General features: G+C 35.1%; 1 protein-coding gene across 1 annotated transcript in view; it reads left to right on the top strand.

Annotated features, from left to right (window-relative positions):
- The window catches only part of NAV3 (neuron navigator 3), a 454139-nt gene that overhangs the window by 184211 nt on the left and 255601 nt on the right, over nt 1-14327 (top strand). Inside the window, exons 6-7 of the mRNA XM_044679183.1 lie at nt 7194-7262; nt 10997-11136. Coding sequence (XP_044535118.1) covers nt 7194-7262; nt 10997-11136 — 209 coding nt within the window. The remainder of the gene's footprint in view (nt 1-7193; nt 7263-10996; nt 11137-14327) is intronic.

Here is a 14327-nt window from a genome sequence, read left to right as displayed (position 1 = left end):
ACAAAATTGGAATTCAAATTATCACCTAACAAATGGCTTAAATATCATTAGTCAAGTGCACTTCAATTTCTCCATGAGGAACTAGAGAGGAGACAGTTAAAAAATAGCATGTTAAAAAGGGAAGAAGAAAAGGAATGTAGGAAAGAGAAGGAAGAAAGAAAATGGAAGAAAAGAAGACATGTTCTTTTTACGTTTCTGAACTTCTTGATTTGTTAACATCTGGAACAGGAGTGTCTTGGGAAGACTTGGCCAATGACTTTGGGCTCTGGCAGTTGTTTGAGATATAAATGGGTAAAACATGATCTAGTGCTATCTGGGGGGCATGAAATGAAAGTAATTGGTGAGCTCATGAAACCTATGTGTCAACTCTGCATTTTTTCCCCTCTTCTTGTTAATTTGAAGTTTTCTGTAGTGGAAAATATACTTTGCTAAATTTTGTGGAACAAAAAGAAGCTGGCATAGCAGTGTCACTTTAATGCCAAGAATACTGTGATTTGAGAGGTTCTACAAAATTTTATTGGTGTTCACTCAGTGTGTGCGGCTAATGTACATTAGAACCCCTCTTGGATACTTCTCCATAACTGACACTTCCAGATTGGTTCACTTAGGCTATAACTACCCCAGATTTAGTTACACTATGGGGTACTTACTCCTAAAACTGTAGCGTAAAAGCCCCCATTGGTAAGTTTACTATTAAAGGACAAATAATACAAACTGCTCAGAACAAAACTATTTACTAAAATAGTTTAATAAGAAAAAATAGAAATATGATATGTCCCTGGTAACTTTGGGGAATACTGTTACACTACTATATAGTCTGTGAGAAGAGGGGATGCACATAGAGTTGAGAAATACATGTGGAAATACATGTGGCTAAGTCAGTTTATACTTTGAGCTCTGTTAATTCCCCTAATCTCTCCTTGTGATATCATGTTCCTCATGGAGGCTGGCACCCATTTTTTTAACCCTTTCCTTCAACCTTAGAATTGAGACCATATAGTTGTTCCAATGCAGAAGAGCAGTAAGGGATATGCAAAGGGGATTAAATAACTTGCCCAGGGTCATATTGCTAGGAGGTAGCATCTGTCTTAGGTGAGTTATTCTCCAGTGTTCCTTGGACCTGCTCTTGTAGGGAGTGCAGGATTCCATTATATGGTTTTCAGTTTAGCACTCAGCTAAACTCCTGTTTTGGAGTAATTCTCTATCCTTTCAGGAAGACAAAGAGCACATCCCCTAGACCTAGAATCCGAGTAGGATTCTTTGCCTTCAGGCCTTCTTGACAGTTTGGACAAAGATTTCAAGGTGATTGAAAATAGGGAATTCAAATATTTCAATTTTGATGGAATATATTCATTAATGAAGTGTAATAGTGTAAAGGCTAGAAAGGTGGAACAAAGTTTTAGAAAGCCTTGAATACCAAGTAAAGGAGTTTGTATTACTTTTTTTATGTCAGAATAGTTCAATCAGTTTTGGAGCAGAGACGTAATATGGCAAGATCTATACATTTGGAAACTTACTCTAATAACAATGTGAAGCATTGACTGCAAAGAGAAACTACGAGTAGGAAGACTAGTTTGAAGAACATTATAAGAGCCAACACAGAAGAAGATAAGCACATGAAGTAGGATAATGTTGGTGCAAATGGAAAGGAACCAACAAAAACAACCAGCATTTAGAAAATAATTGTGAGTGAAAGGTAAAAGTTAAAGTAGTATAAAAGATGGCACATTTGGGAAAATCAATAGAAATTATTGGTTTTATTGCAGTGATCAACTCTTCTTGACTCCATTTTAGATTTTTCTTGGCAAAGAAACTGTAGTGGTTTGTCATTTATTTCTCCAGCTCATTTTAAAGATGAGAAAATCAAGGCAAATAGGGTCAAATGACTTCCCAGCAATACGTAGTAAGTATCTGAGTTTGGATTCCTGACTCTAGGCCTGGCACTCTATCAATTGGGTCATGTAGTTGCCCTCAATATAAATAATAGATTAGTGAAAAAAGTCAACTTACAGTGATTTCATTATTTTGATACTTTGAGTATGAAGTAGTAGTAATTGCACACATGTCTAGTAGGCAGTTGAAAATGTAGAATTTAAAGCTCAGAGAATTAGAGACCATAGAAAGATTTAGAAGCCTAGCATGAGTGTCTTCACTGAAACTGTGAAGGGGATGGGAGGAATGCAGAGGGAGAGCTAAAAAGAACAAAGCTTTAGTTGGGGGAGATGCCCACATTTGAGTAATGGAGAAAGAAGCAAAGCCAGTGAAGGAGAAAGAAAGGGAACGATTAGAGTAAAAAATTCTATAATTAATTTCACTATTCTCCTAATTATCTACACTGAAGTCTTTTAAGTCCTCCTCACTTCACTTATCCCTCTGTCTTGTTTATTATATCTGATCCCTTGTCAGATTCTGTATACTGGACTTTCTCACTTGTCTTGACTTTTCCATCCTCTTTGCCATAATTCTATGCCAGGCCTTTCCTATCTCCCATCTAACTAGTATAGCAGCTCATTTATTTCCATTCTTTCTTCTGTCCTTTCCAAACCATTCTTCAGAATTCTTCAAAATAAAGTTGAAAGCACAGTCCTGATCATATCATAACCCTACACTCAATAAGTTTTATTGCCTCCCTATTAAAGAAAATCATTCCAACTTCTTACTCTCATGTTCAAGTCTTCCCACAGTGATTCCAACATATTTTCCTGCCTTACCTTCAAGTACACTATTCTCCTTAGAAACTTGATTACTCACCATTTTTCAAATAAATGTCCCATTTTCCTATCTCTGCCTTTGCTCACAGTTTTTCTTCCGCCAGAAATACATTCAATCTTCACCTTTTAAGGGTGAGCTAAAAGAAATAATAATTCCAATTTTCATAATGCTTAAAGATTTGCAAATCACTTTTATTTCAACAATTCTTTAACTAATTAGAGGTTCTGTAGCTATGCAGGGAGGACTAGCACCTTGGGTGTGAGGTCTTGCTGAACCATTTTCAGAGCTGTTCATCCACCATTCATTTCTTCCTTTCACCCAATTTTTACCTGTGACTCCAAGAAGCTGTAGCATACACTGTACAGTGGCTGAACCTTGGTAAAACCATCAGGGCAGGTTCAGGGAAACTGAATGGCTTCAAACCTGTAGACAAGTCAGGGGGTTGTCTTCTCCAAGCATGTGAAGACTGTCCCTGGTGGAATGGGCACATGAGAACAATTTGGTCCAATGGCCATGAAAGTGTCTAGAAGCAGTTAGATCTAGGTCATACAACAAAAACACCAATGACATCCACTGCATCCTGTGTCTTTGCCAGTCAGTCTGATTTTGGTCTTTTCACTGTACTTTGATAATTTAGGAAGAGAGATTAAGACTATCAACTCCATTCAGTTTTGTGTCATTTTAAGTCCAATTCACATACAAGTCAAGATATACCTTGATGTTATTAGTCCCTTTTGAAAACAAAGGAGGAGAGACTACAACAAAGTAGGACAAGCTTATGCTTCATATTTTCAGATGAGGGAACTGAGACTACATAATTTCCCTATGGTTACAGTGACAGTAAATGGGATTTTGAACTCATCTACTTATTCCAAGTGGTTTTAGCAACCATGGTGTGCTGCTTTCTAAATATCTTCTTTGAACCATTCAGATGATTACAGGTTTTCTCTCTTCTTAACCATCCTAATTTTTTTTACCTTTCTTGTAATTTAAGATATTCCACTTTGTATTTTTGTTCTTCATATACGTGTTTTATTCCTCCACTATACGTGTTTTATTCCTCCACTAGAAAAACCCAGGTAAATGTTTACACAGTTCCATAAAATTTTCAAAGCAAGAGACATATAATAATAATCACCAAGATTTATATGGAATTTTAAGTTTTGCAAAGCCTTTGACATATATTACCTCATTGGAGCTTTACAATAATCTTGGGAGGTAGGTGACATTATTACACCTATTTTGTAGGAGAGGAAATGGAAAGTGAAAAAGTTAGTGACTTACCCATAGGTAGCTAGTAGGTGTCTGAGATGGGTTGTAAACTTGCACTCAGGTCTTTTTGGCTCCATGTGTGACATCGTTCACTACACTATTGAGGGAGCTTGAAAATAAAGTGAAAGTTTCAAGAAAGCATGTGTACATTAGTAATCTTTGTATCCCTTATAGAGCCTTACACACTATTTTCAACATAGCATTTGTAGGGTTAATTAACATCATATTAAATGGTGAATCGTGATTACAAATCAGCCTTCAGTCAAGTATTCGTTTTAGGGCACTGCGTTGCCATACCCTTTATTTTTTTGTGAATTTGGAGATCATTTATTTTTTAGTGTCTGACCTTCTCAGAAATGGATGTTGAACAAAACTGAACTCTAAGTAGAAAGGAATCTTTCTATACTTCTAATAAAATACTGATAAATCTCTGTTATTTGAATTTCACATATATATACACATATATATTTTTGTAATTTAGTTCATTCTGGTAGCAATATGCTGTATCATGAGAATTTACATTTCTTTTATATTAAAATAAAATACTACCTTATCTTTAACTTAGTGGTGAATATACATGAATATACTATTTTTAATATGAGGCATACATGCCCATGTTCTCTGGCCATCATGAAATATTATCTTTTCTACATCACATACTAAAACCTCCAATAAAATATTGCATGCTAGGCTTTCTCAAAAGATAAAAGAAGAAAGGTTGCACAGTGAATAGAGTGCTGGGTCTGGAGTCAGGAAGATCCATATTCAAATATAGCATTTTAGATACTAGCTACATGACTCTGGGCTAATCACTTAACTTTGCCTCAGTTTCCTCTTCTAGTAAGAAGTAAGTCTAGTAAGTCTAGCAAGTAAGGATAATTTTTTTAATGAAATAGAGACAAATATAGGTTTCTTCTCTACCTTAAACTATAAAAATAAGTTAGAATAGTTCTTTCTTGAGCTTCCCTAATTAAAGCACATTATATTCTTGTTACTATTCTGGAGATAATGAAAACAAGAGCTAGTGGTCAGAATCCTTGGATAGCTCTTCTCTTTAAGGTTCATAGACCCATAGATAGTGACCTATTTTAAACTCCTTATGTTATAGATGAGGAAATGAAGGTTCAGAGAGGTTAGTTGATATACCCAAGGTTATAGAAGTTTTAAGTGTCAGAAGTAGAATTCAAACCTGAATATCATGACTTTCATTGGTAGTAATTAGACAAATAATAACAACAATATGAAATATTTTCAAGACTCTTTGTTTTCTCTTTTGTTTGCCGTCTGTGTGTGTGTACATGTATGTATAAGTAAACTTTTTAGTTGATATTATATAAATGGAGATCTTTCATGCCCCAGAAGGTGCTACTTAAGTTGACTTATTCTTTCCTGAGAATGATAGAGATAGGGAATGCTTTTGCTAGTATTCTTAGCCTTAGCTAAGTATTCATAACCTCTTCTTTGGACGACACATAATTGGATGGACGTCAAAATGTTTAGGTAGTGAGGTAGATAAAGCTGAAAGTCTAAAAGAATTACAGATTTTGCTCAAGAAAAAATGGCTTCTGGGATTAATGTATAGGATGAGTACCATAGCTATGTCAGGATTGACCATTTCCCTATTGTTGTGTGAGACCCAGTAAGACATACTCTGCCATGACTATAAACTATATCAGTGGTTCTCAAAGTGAAGTCCAGGGAGCCCTGAGGGTAGGGTGGGTGTCGCTGAGACCCTTTTAGGGGATCCACACAGTCAAACCCAGTTTTGTAATAATGTTAGATATTTATATTTCTAATGTGGCAAAATTCAATAAATATAATCTGCATAAACAAAAGATCTTTGGAGTATATTCAATAGTTTTTAAAAGTATAAAGGGTCCTGAGACCAAAAAAAATTTTTTTGAGAACTACTGGTCTATGCCATGATGCCTATGTCTGCATGTACATGTAATCGTTCTGATCTTCCTGAATTGTCTACATTCTATAACCATGAATAATTCTTTGCCTGTCTAAATCATCCCCATGTTGGTGTGCATATAGTTAACTTGTATGTCCTTCTGTCTTTCATGATTCTACCTGTCTGAGTACCGAGGGAGACAGCAGAAAGGCTTGCACTGACTTTCCAAATAAACAAACAAACAAAAACAAGGAGCTATTTTGAATGTGGAGATTGTATAATAATAACAATCTTACCTGGAGATGTTTGCCCAAATAAGAGAGTTGAATTTTCATCTTCTTTTTTTAAAATTTTTAATTTTTATTTTTGGCTGTTGGTATCATCCCACCATTTTGAACAAATAAATTCATCTCACATTTTAGTAGATGATATAGCACAATGAGAACATTGGCTTCAAGTAAGAGGATCTTGGTTCAAATTCAATCTCTGATACTGCTTATTGGCATTAGCCTCTCTGGGATGAACTTTATTTGCCTTAAAAATGAGGAAAACCAACCAGATATCCTCCAAGGTCCCTTCCAGCCCTTGTTATATGATTCTGTAATAATGACTCTATCCTGAACAAGAGCTTTATTCAAATAGAATTAAAGTAATTATTGAAAAATACTGACCCATAATAATATAGACAAGACTTTTAATCTCTCAGTATATCTGAGGCAAATTTCTTAGACCATTGATTAAGACTAGTTATTGCTCTGTATGAGTGAAAGGAGTTTCTACTCTGGAAGTTTCCTTCACTCATTGAGTTATAGGTTTAAATCCTTCTCTCTTTTACATATATTCACATATAAGACAATATAGAAATGTAGAAGTACCATAATACATCAATATAAACAGAAAGAATTGCTTAAATGATGTTTCTGAAGTTTTCCATTAATATCTGATTTGTTTAAACCATAACTCTTCTTCTAGATGTTAATAATCTTTGTAGTAATAAACCAAAATGATGTAGGACAGCAGAGCATGTTTTATTTCTTTTAAAAATATATCACTCTCTGAGAAGAGTCATATTTTCCAAAGTGAAGATGAAGCTTTTATATAGACAAATCAATAATGTTACATAATCTCATAGTGTATTCATTACCAAAGATCATAATGTATGCCTTGCATTAATTCATAATTTTCTAATTAATTTGTTTCCATACATGTTCAGAATGCATTTCATGACCTCATAGTTTGCTTGTAAGTTTGTGCTTTCTTTGCATCTTCCAAGAATCTCTTTAATTCAATTTCTCTGTTTCTCCTCATACAGTCTGGCAGCCAGATATGCAGCTCAGTCTAATCACAGTGGGATTGCAACCAGTCAGAAAAAGGCTTCTAGGTCAGTTAATATCTCTAATTTATTGCTTGTTAGTGATACTCAACTAAATCCCCCCTTGGTCTTTTTCATTTTTTTGTCCCTCTAAACTTCAGGAAATGTGTCTCCGTGATGGGATGGGGGCAGAGAGGGCCATTTTATGAAACTGAACTATGTCACAGAAAGCTCTGTGGTAGGTAGGCTTCAATAACCAACAATTTTTCAGAAGACAACTAAAAACCATTGGGATTCTCCTAACTTATTTATTCTCATGCCAAAGTGAGACCCGGCCTCTTACATGGAACCACATCAGGTGAGGAATGTGAGTCTAGGAATGCGAAAGGGTCTCTTCCCCAGATGACTGACGTCAGGCAATAATCCCAGATCATTTGGGAATACTTCTCAAGCTTGACCAAGAGCTACATTTAATACAAGTGTTAGACCTGGAAAAGGCTCGTCGAGCTCTTTGCAAAGGTCTCCTGGGAAGTCAGCCCATGATTTCCTCTTTGGAAAATAAGTATTTACTGATGGTACATAATGAGGTAGATGGATTTTATTCCTCTGCATAGGATGTGCATTTTAAAGTTGGTTTACTGTCATGACAACTAAGTTTATTGTGGATTATTGAAGGCGAAATAGCCTAGAATATAAAGAATATTCTGCAGAGTGGAGATGTAATATTTTTGAATATACCATATTGCTGAATGCAAAATAAATTGGCTTGGATCAGGAGAGGAAGGTAAGCATGTTTCACTCCCATGGTTCTTACATTAGACTATATCTTATTCATTGTGGGACTTCCTCAGTGCTATTTCACTGAATTAATTGATGATCTTATTGCCTAATAATGTTAACTTAAGTTTACTGCTTCTGATGCCAGGAGGTAGGTATTTTCCGCTAATTCTCTTTCTAATTTATTTGTCTCCATAGCTGGGGAAAGGGGTTTTGTAGAAGATAATGGAAGAAGTAGTTCAATGAAAAATTTAGGGAAAAATGTCATTTGGAAAAGGGTGAGGAACCATGTGACATTCTGCATAGCCCGTTCCTTACTGCCATTTCTGGGATCACTACATGAAAAATATAGGCTAAAACAATATACTTAGCAAGATAAAAACATGCTACTGTCTGCATCTTTCTTGTTTATCCCTTATTACTTTTAGTGAATCCTTCTGGTATCTGAGCCATATTTTACTATTGACCAGAATGGTCAAATAACTGTAAATTCCAAGTTTTAGTTGATTTGCTGCCCTACAGATAAACGACAGCTGATCATCCACCTGAAATAAAGGATTGGAAGTGGGGGCACCCGGGTAACTCAGTGGATTGAGAGTCAGGCCTAGGGATGGGAGGTCCTAGGTTCAAATCTGGCCTCAGATACTTCCCAGCTGTGTGACCCTGGGCAAGTCACTTGACCCCCATTGCCTAGCCTTACCACTCTTCTGCCTTGGAGCCAATACACAGTGTTGACTCCAAGACGGAAGGTAAGGGTTAAAAAAAAAAATAAAGGATTAGAAGGATTTGAAAGGAGTTTCAACCTTGTTTATATACCATGGCCTCTGACTGAATAAGCTGTTTCTCTTTCTATGCGTTAAAATGCCATTGCAGAAATCAAAATGAAAAAGTCTATCCCCTCAAACCAAATTATAAATATATTGAACATTTTAAAAGGATTCTGAACAAACAGCTCTTTAGTTTTTATGTGTTCATTTCACTATGCAATATAATGTCAAACTACTTGGGGAAAAAATATTTGAGAAATTGTGTTATTTCTTGGATTGAAAGTAATGGAATGGTATTATCAAGGTGAGTTGTGATGAGTATTTTAATAGCTGCTTTTTTTTACGAGTTTATATTTTCAGTCTTAATATTGAAAAGGCAAGGATATTTTTATAGAAATGCATCCATAATTTAGAGCTATCAAGAAAGAAAATGAGAAAGGCTTCCATTTGTGTCTTATTGATTTTTAAGATTTGTTTTCCCCAAATAATATGAGCTAACAGCTCTACCCAGTAACCTTCAGATGGTGGCAGCAGATAATAGGAAATCTACTTAATAGCCAGCGATGACATTTTTTGTTCACATTAGTCATGGATTTTAAAAGATTGCAATGTTTTCCTAATAGAAATATGCATCCATTAATTAAAATGCTCATATTAGCACTGTAAAATCAGTATGGGACTATTAGTTCCTTATTAGGAAGTCATCAATGTTAAAATTTTCAAAGGAAACTACTTCAAACAATAAATGTTTCAATATGATATTTAAATATAGCTTCAACTTAATTAGGTCAGGCCATAACATCCTAATGTTCTACATTCAATTATATTGTGTCCAATAGTAGCGGTCAAATATTAGGACTTTTTAACACCTGATATTTTTGTGGTTTTATGTATACATGATAGTAGTTGTACTATTGTTATTCATCAATAAAGGAATACATATTGAACCAAAAAATTATGAATTCAAAAACTCTTTTCAAGGGATTTGCACATATTAATCACAGTGCTCTACACTGAAGAATAGTAATACATATTTGTGTATAACATTACTTATTTGTTCTAGAGAATTTAGGACTGCCAAATTATGACATTGAATTATGGTAATATTTTTTTGGCAGTAAATAAAAACCAAAATGGTAATGATTGGTAAACACAGGCACCTTTTCCCCCATAGGTTGGGAACTATTTTACTATAGGGTTGAGGAGTAAAAGTGTACTTTTCATGATAAGTAAAGATAATTTGATGATGGTGCTGACTTCACAAAATTCACACAACATGAGTTTTGAGTCGATTTCACATTAATGATAATGGAATTATGCTCAGCCACACTTATGTTCCTCCTATCATTGTGGCCGCACTTTTGACATGTATAGCTAGAGTAAGAATATCATTATTTTACACGTACACACACAGCTACCCAAATAGACACAATTCTTCTGTGGAAAGCTCACTGTCCAAAGGAAATTTAACATGTAGTCTTGACCTTAGAGCAGCATTCTGGATAAGTAACTTATCTGCTCTGACCTCAGAACTGACATTTGAAATGACCAAAGTATTGTTTCCTAGGTGGAACAGTAGATAATGTATTGATTTGGAATTGGGAAGACTCTTCTTTCTGCTTTCAAATCTGGCCTCAGATACTCACTAGCTTTTTCCCTCAGTTTCTTCATCTGTAAAAATGAATGGGAGAAAGAAATGACAAGCTACTCCCGGATCTCTGCCAAGAACACTCCAAATGGGGTCAAGAATATTTGGACACACCTGAAAACAACTCAACAACAACAAAAATAAATTTTGGCATTTACACTCACGCTAATTTAGGTTGTTTATATACAATACTCACAACCCCCCAGAGTCAATCAAGTCAGTGAAGAAAGCAGCAGTATAATTGGTTATTGAACATTGTAGAAAAGAGCCAATAAGGCACATTGATGTCTCCTTTTCCAATCAAAGATGAGAAGAAAATACACATCCAGATTTTAAAACTTACTCTTTTACTTGTGTACCCATTAAAGTTCTTTTCTTTTTTGGTAAATTATAAGACAATAAAAGAATAATAGTCTTGAAGAGGAAAATATTTAACCTGTTTAAAAAAAATGCAACTGCTCTCTTAAGAGACAAAAGGATTCTTCTTTGTATCTGTTGGGTGTATAGGTCAGGGCAGCTTGTGCCATAGCTGGTCCATCTTTCTTTATACTGTTCAGAACATCCTGCCATTTCTAGGTGTACCATAACTTAATTTCATTATGCTATTCTAGGCTTCCAGGGCCCTCCAGGGTGCCAGCTGCGGGCAGCAGTAGCAAGGTCCAAGGAGCCTCTAATTTAAATCGGAGAAGTCAGAGCTTTAACAGCATTGACAAAAACAAGCCTCCTCATTATGCAAATGGAAATGAAAAAGGTAAGTATCTCACTGTTACATCATTACATAGCTTGGCATAGTCACCTTCCTCACTCTGTTAATTCACACTATACTAAACATATTATTTTCTATTGGTGTAAGCTATTGGAGCTGGAACATGAATTTTGGAGTTATGGAAAATATTTGACCTCTATACTCTTGGTTTTTCTTTCCCTTTTTTTTTTCCTATTGAGTAAGCACATTCATAAAATGATGCTGTTCATACTCTCATTTCCTTATACTTTTAAGTTTTTCACCTTCTCACCTTAGTACAAAAAGGACCTCTAATTAGAAACGCCAACCTGTCTTTCACTTTGTAAAAATTAGAATTTTGTTCATATTTCTATGTGTTAGGGAACCAATATTATACACAATTTTTACTGGAATTCTCAGGTTCATTTGATGCAACAGTAATACCGAGAACATTCTCAATCAGAAATGAACCAGCTGAAAATGAGTTGAGAAATTGTTTTGATGAACATTTACACTTGGAGACAGATAAACAAATGCATGTCATGGTATCACAATGTCTGTTTCACCCTAGAACAAAAGTTCTTAATTTTTTTTTCTTTTTTTGGTCATTGACCCCTTTGGTTGTCTGGAGAAACCTTATCTACTACACCCTCTCAGAATTTTATAGCCCCACACATACATATATGCATATGGGGCTACCATATTGAATATTTTTTGAACAAAGGAACTGTTTTATCTATCTTTGTTTTGCATACATCCTGAAGCCAATACATTTCAAATGCGATGAATATTCTTTTCTGTCTTATGTATCTTTTTTACTCAGAATACTTTTTATTTTTAAATGCATGAAAAAATGAGATTACAAAGGAAATCAATTATTGTGAAAGAAAAATGTGTTTTTTCCACGTCTAAGTTCCTGAACCTTCCTTGGAAGGGATCCGTATTCCCAATATTAAGAACTCCTACTAAAAAATAGAGTTAAGATTGTCTCTTTTCTCCCCTACATTTCTCTCCCTAACCTCCTGCTTTTTTTTTTTTACATAAATATTTGACTCACAGAAATATAATGGGAAGAAAGAGCCTTTTGTAAGTCTTTAATTAGTCAGACAGATTAGATCTCATTTATTTACTCTTTTGAGATGTGGAGAAGTTAGCTTTTGAAAACATGAAGAGTGTAAAAAAAATTATTGAGAAAAATAATGAATTTGAGTAGAAAGTCCAAAGAAGTGAGACAGAGGGAAAGATTACCAATTGTCCCGAGAAGAGAGTACTTGATTTAGAGTCCAAGAACTTTGATTTTAATCTCATGCCTCCAATTGTTATGTGTGTTGCTCAGTAGTTTCCAGTCATGTCTGACTCTTTGTGACCTCATTTGTTTTTTTGGAAATTTTTTTTGGCAGAGATACTAGTGTGGTTTGCCATTTCCTTTTCCAGTTTATTTTATAGATAAGGAAACTGAGTCAAACAGTAATCCTGTGTCTTGCCCAGAGTCATACAGCCAGTGTGTCTGAGGCCAGCCTTAAACTCAGGGAGATGAGTCTTCATGATTACAGTCCTAGTATTCGATCCCCTGCACCTCTTTGAAGCCTAGCTAGGTGTTCCATGGGTAACCTGGGGTAAGTCTTCAGGCACATTCTCTGCCCTGAGGTCATCTATCTCCATGTAAATAGTAAGCAGCAGAGCAGAATTGAACTCAAATCTTTTGACCTTGAATTCTTTCTCCTTGCTGCCACCTCCCATCTCTCTTTCTATTTGAGTTTGATATCACTGGTGTAATTACAGATTTAAAATAAGAGATAAACAACTCATATTGCTTTGCTGTTTCTTCAATATTTTTAAAGATATATATCATAAAACTTTGAATCCCAGATAGAAGATAGCTAAAATCACAGACAGGGAGCACTGGCTGGAAGTCAGGATGTCCTGCTTCCAATCCTTCCTCTTACTAGCTGTTTGACCCTGACCCAAACTATATAAATGGTCATTGAACCTGCCTTCCAAGGGTATTTGGAGAATTTTATGGTCAAATACCATTTTAGCACAGCTCTTGAAGTGCTATATATGTCAACTAGACTAATAACTTTTATTATTGTTATTATTATTTTCATATTTAATTCATTTTTAAAACCAGTACATTTATAATTCTCTGGCTATTGAAAATTTTGCCACCTGTTCGCATGGAATCTCCGTGGTTGTTTTGTCACGTGTTCTTTTCCACAATAATTTTAATATTAGTCAAAATGTGTTTCAGATGGAAATTAAAAAAAAATCTCTTTTGGTAATATCTTTTGTGGCCCTGATCAGATGATCTCTAATTTCATTCCTGATTTTAAAATTTGTCTCATTCTGGACCTTTGATTCTGTTAGTGAGATGAACTTGCTTTATAGTGTTAATAAGAAGGCAGCTAGGTGGCTCAGTAGAGTCAAGAAGGCTCAAATTGAGTTCAATTTAGCCTCAGATATTTACTAGCTCTATGATTCTGAACAAGTTTTGGTGTACTATGCCACCTGGGTTCATGAAGACTTGACTACAACTGAAAGACTTAAGAACAAGGTTGATGCAATGGATGGAGAATTGGACCTAGAGTCAGAACGTCCAGAGTATAAATCCTGCCATTGACACTAGATGTATGAACCTGGGCAAGTCATTTAGCTTCTTTCTCCTTTAGGATCTTCAATTTTAATACGGGATAATAATAACAAATATCTACTAGGGTTGTTGTGAAAATCAAATGAGATAATATTTGAAAAGTGCTTAGCACAGTGCCTGGCACATAGTAGGAGCTTAATAAAGGCTGGTTTTTCCTTTCTTTTCTTTTTTCCTTCCCTCTCATTCCTTCTTTTCTTCCCACCTCATATTCACTACTACTTTTTTATGAGGCATTAGCAAACATCATTCATTTAATTCCCAGTGAACCATCTTGATAATACCTGGATGTATCCTCTGTGGAAAACAATTATTATAATTAGGTCAGTTCAAAGTCCAGGCAGCTGCTGGATGGCCTTTGAAGATTGATGATTTTTCTTGAAATGAACTCCTGAGATCACTGACAATTTCAGTTGCCTAAAGATACCTAACATTTCTTATTGTCCTATCCTGAAAAACACTATGTTTGAGTAATTCCTCTCTGGAAATTGAAACAAGATACATTGAAACATAACAGCTGAAATCTAAACCCCACTTTAGATAAACAGTACAGTGTATCACCTCTCTCTCT

The sequence above is a fragment of the Gracilinanus agilis genome, chromosome 5 (assembly GCF_016433145.1).
Source record: "Gracilinanus agilis isolate LMUSP501 chromosome 5, AgileGrace, whole genome shotgun sequence".
Taxonomy (NCBI): Eukaryota; Metazoa; Chordata; class Mammalia; order Didelphimorphia; family Didelphidae; genus Gracilinanus; species Gracilinanus agilis.
This window is presented reverse-complemented; position numbering and strand designations above follow the sequence as displayed.